At 40.2% G+C, this 1,471-nt stretch overlaps 1 protein-coding gene across 1 annotated transcript; it reads left to right on the plus strand.

Moving 5' to 3' along the window:
• Positions 1-1,471, plus strand: LOC147406859 (RING-H2 finger protein ATL54-like). The gene has a single exon (XM_086435160.1). It carries the CDS (start codon positions 140-142, stop codon positions 1,262-1,264), a length of 1,125 nt encoding a protein of 374 aa, XP_086291286.1. The 5' UTR covers positions 1-139; the 3' UTR covers positions 1,265-1,471.

The following is a 1,471-nucleotide window of genomic DNA, read 5'->3' on the forward strand; positions in this document are numbered from 1 at the left end:
TCGTCACTTAAGGAGATGGTCCAACCAGAGAAGGTGAGAGATGGAACCAACTTCTCACCTGGTTTTCTTCTCTCTTTCTCAAAACCCAAACATCATCTCATCATTCTCACTTTGATCTTTCTTTCTCTTTGTTTCTTTAATGGCTTTTTTTAATCATCGAAGATTGGTTCCCACACCAACTGAATCAAATATCAGTCAAATTTGTCCACCACAATGTCCCTTCAGTTGTTCTCCTGGCTGTCCTCCTCTCTTCTCTCCTCCTCCTCCTCCTCCTCTTCCTCCTCCTCCTCCTCCCTTTATTGATCAATCAAACCAAATCCAGAAAATCTCACCCCTTGTGATAATAATAGTCTCCGTACTTGGTAGTTGTTTTCTTGTAGTAAGCTATTATGCCATTATTGTTAAATATTGTTCAAGTTGGAACAATTCAAGAAGACGTGCATCCCAATCTCAAAATACCCATCAAGAATTTCTTGATGAGGATCAAAGCCCAGTGATGGACCACCCTATATGGTTCATCACTACTGTTGGTCTCGAACAATCCATCATCAATTCCATTGCTGTTTGTAAGTATAACAAGGGAGATGGCCTAGTTGAAGGGACCGAATGCTCCGTTTGCCTCAACGAGTTTCAAGAAAACGAATCTCTTCGCTTTCTTCCCAAATGTAGCCATGCCTTTCACATCCCTTGTATTGATACTTGGTTAAGATCCCATACCAATTGCCCTCTATGTCGTGCCCCTATCATATCATCCAATCACGTTCGTTCTAATTCTAATGAACTGGTGCAAAATTTAAACGATTCGGGTCTTGGGGAGGAAACCCAAGTAGAGAATTCTGAGAATGATGGTGGCTTGGGAAGTGATGGGGAATTACAGAATGGAAGAAGGGATGCTGAGATCGAAAATGAAGGTGTGTCTTCTTCTCCAATGAATTGTGAGATTCGGGTTTTGAGTGATTTGGGCGATAATCATCGGTTGGTGGAGAATGGGATACAATCGGTGCCGGTGAGACGGTCTGTTTCGTTGGATTTTTCGATGTTTTGTTTCTCTGTGGCCGAAGAGAATGCACCTGTCCAAGTAGTAGGAGAGAAGAAAACCAATTTAGAAACCATGCCGAAGAATCTCGGTTTAAGTCCAATCGATTTCAGATTGATTGGTAGTTCTTCTAAAGGGAGATTGCTCGAGAAGGAGCCTATATCCTTGAAGAGATCTTTCTCAAGCCAATGTAGTCGAAACCACCGGAGCTCAATTCTTCCCTTGTGAAGAGGTTTCTATGTTATTTCTCTCTTTGTTCTACGATGAGATATCTTTCAAAACTTGGAAGACATAATTTTGGATTGTTAATTGCTGTTTCAACTTCTTCAAGAGCTAAGTAACTTAAAAACCTTAAATTCTTGTACTGTTTCTATGTTTTACAATTGAACTTGTGATCTTGTCTTGTATAAATAATAATTCAAAGTTCAAATTACA

Source organism: Akebia trifoliata, chromosome 3, assembly GCF_017979445.1.
Source record: "Akebia trifoliata isolate Shusen 1 chromosome 3, ASM1797944v1, whole genome shotgun sequence".
NCBI lineage: Eukaryota > Viridiplantae > Streptophyta > Magnoliopsida > Ranunculales > Lardizabalaceae > Akebia > Akebia trifoliata.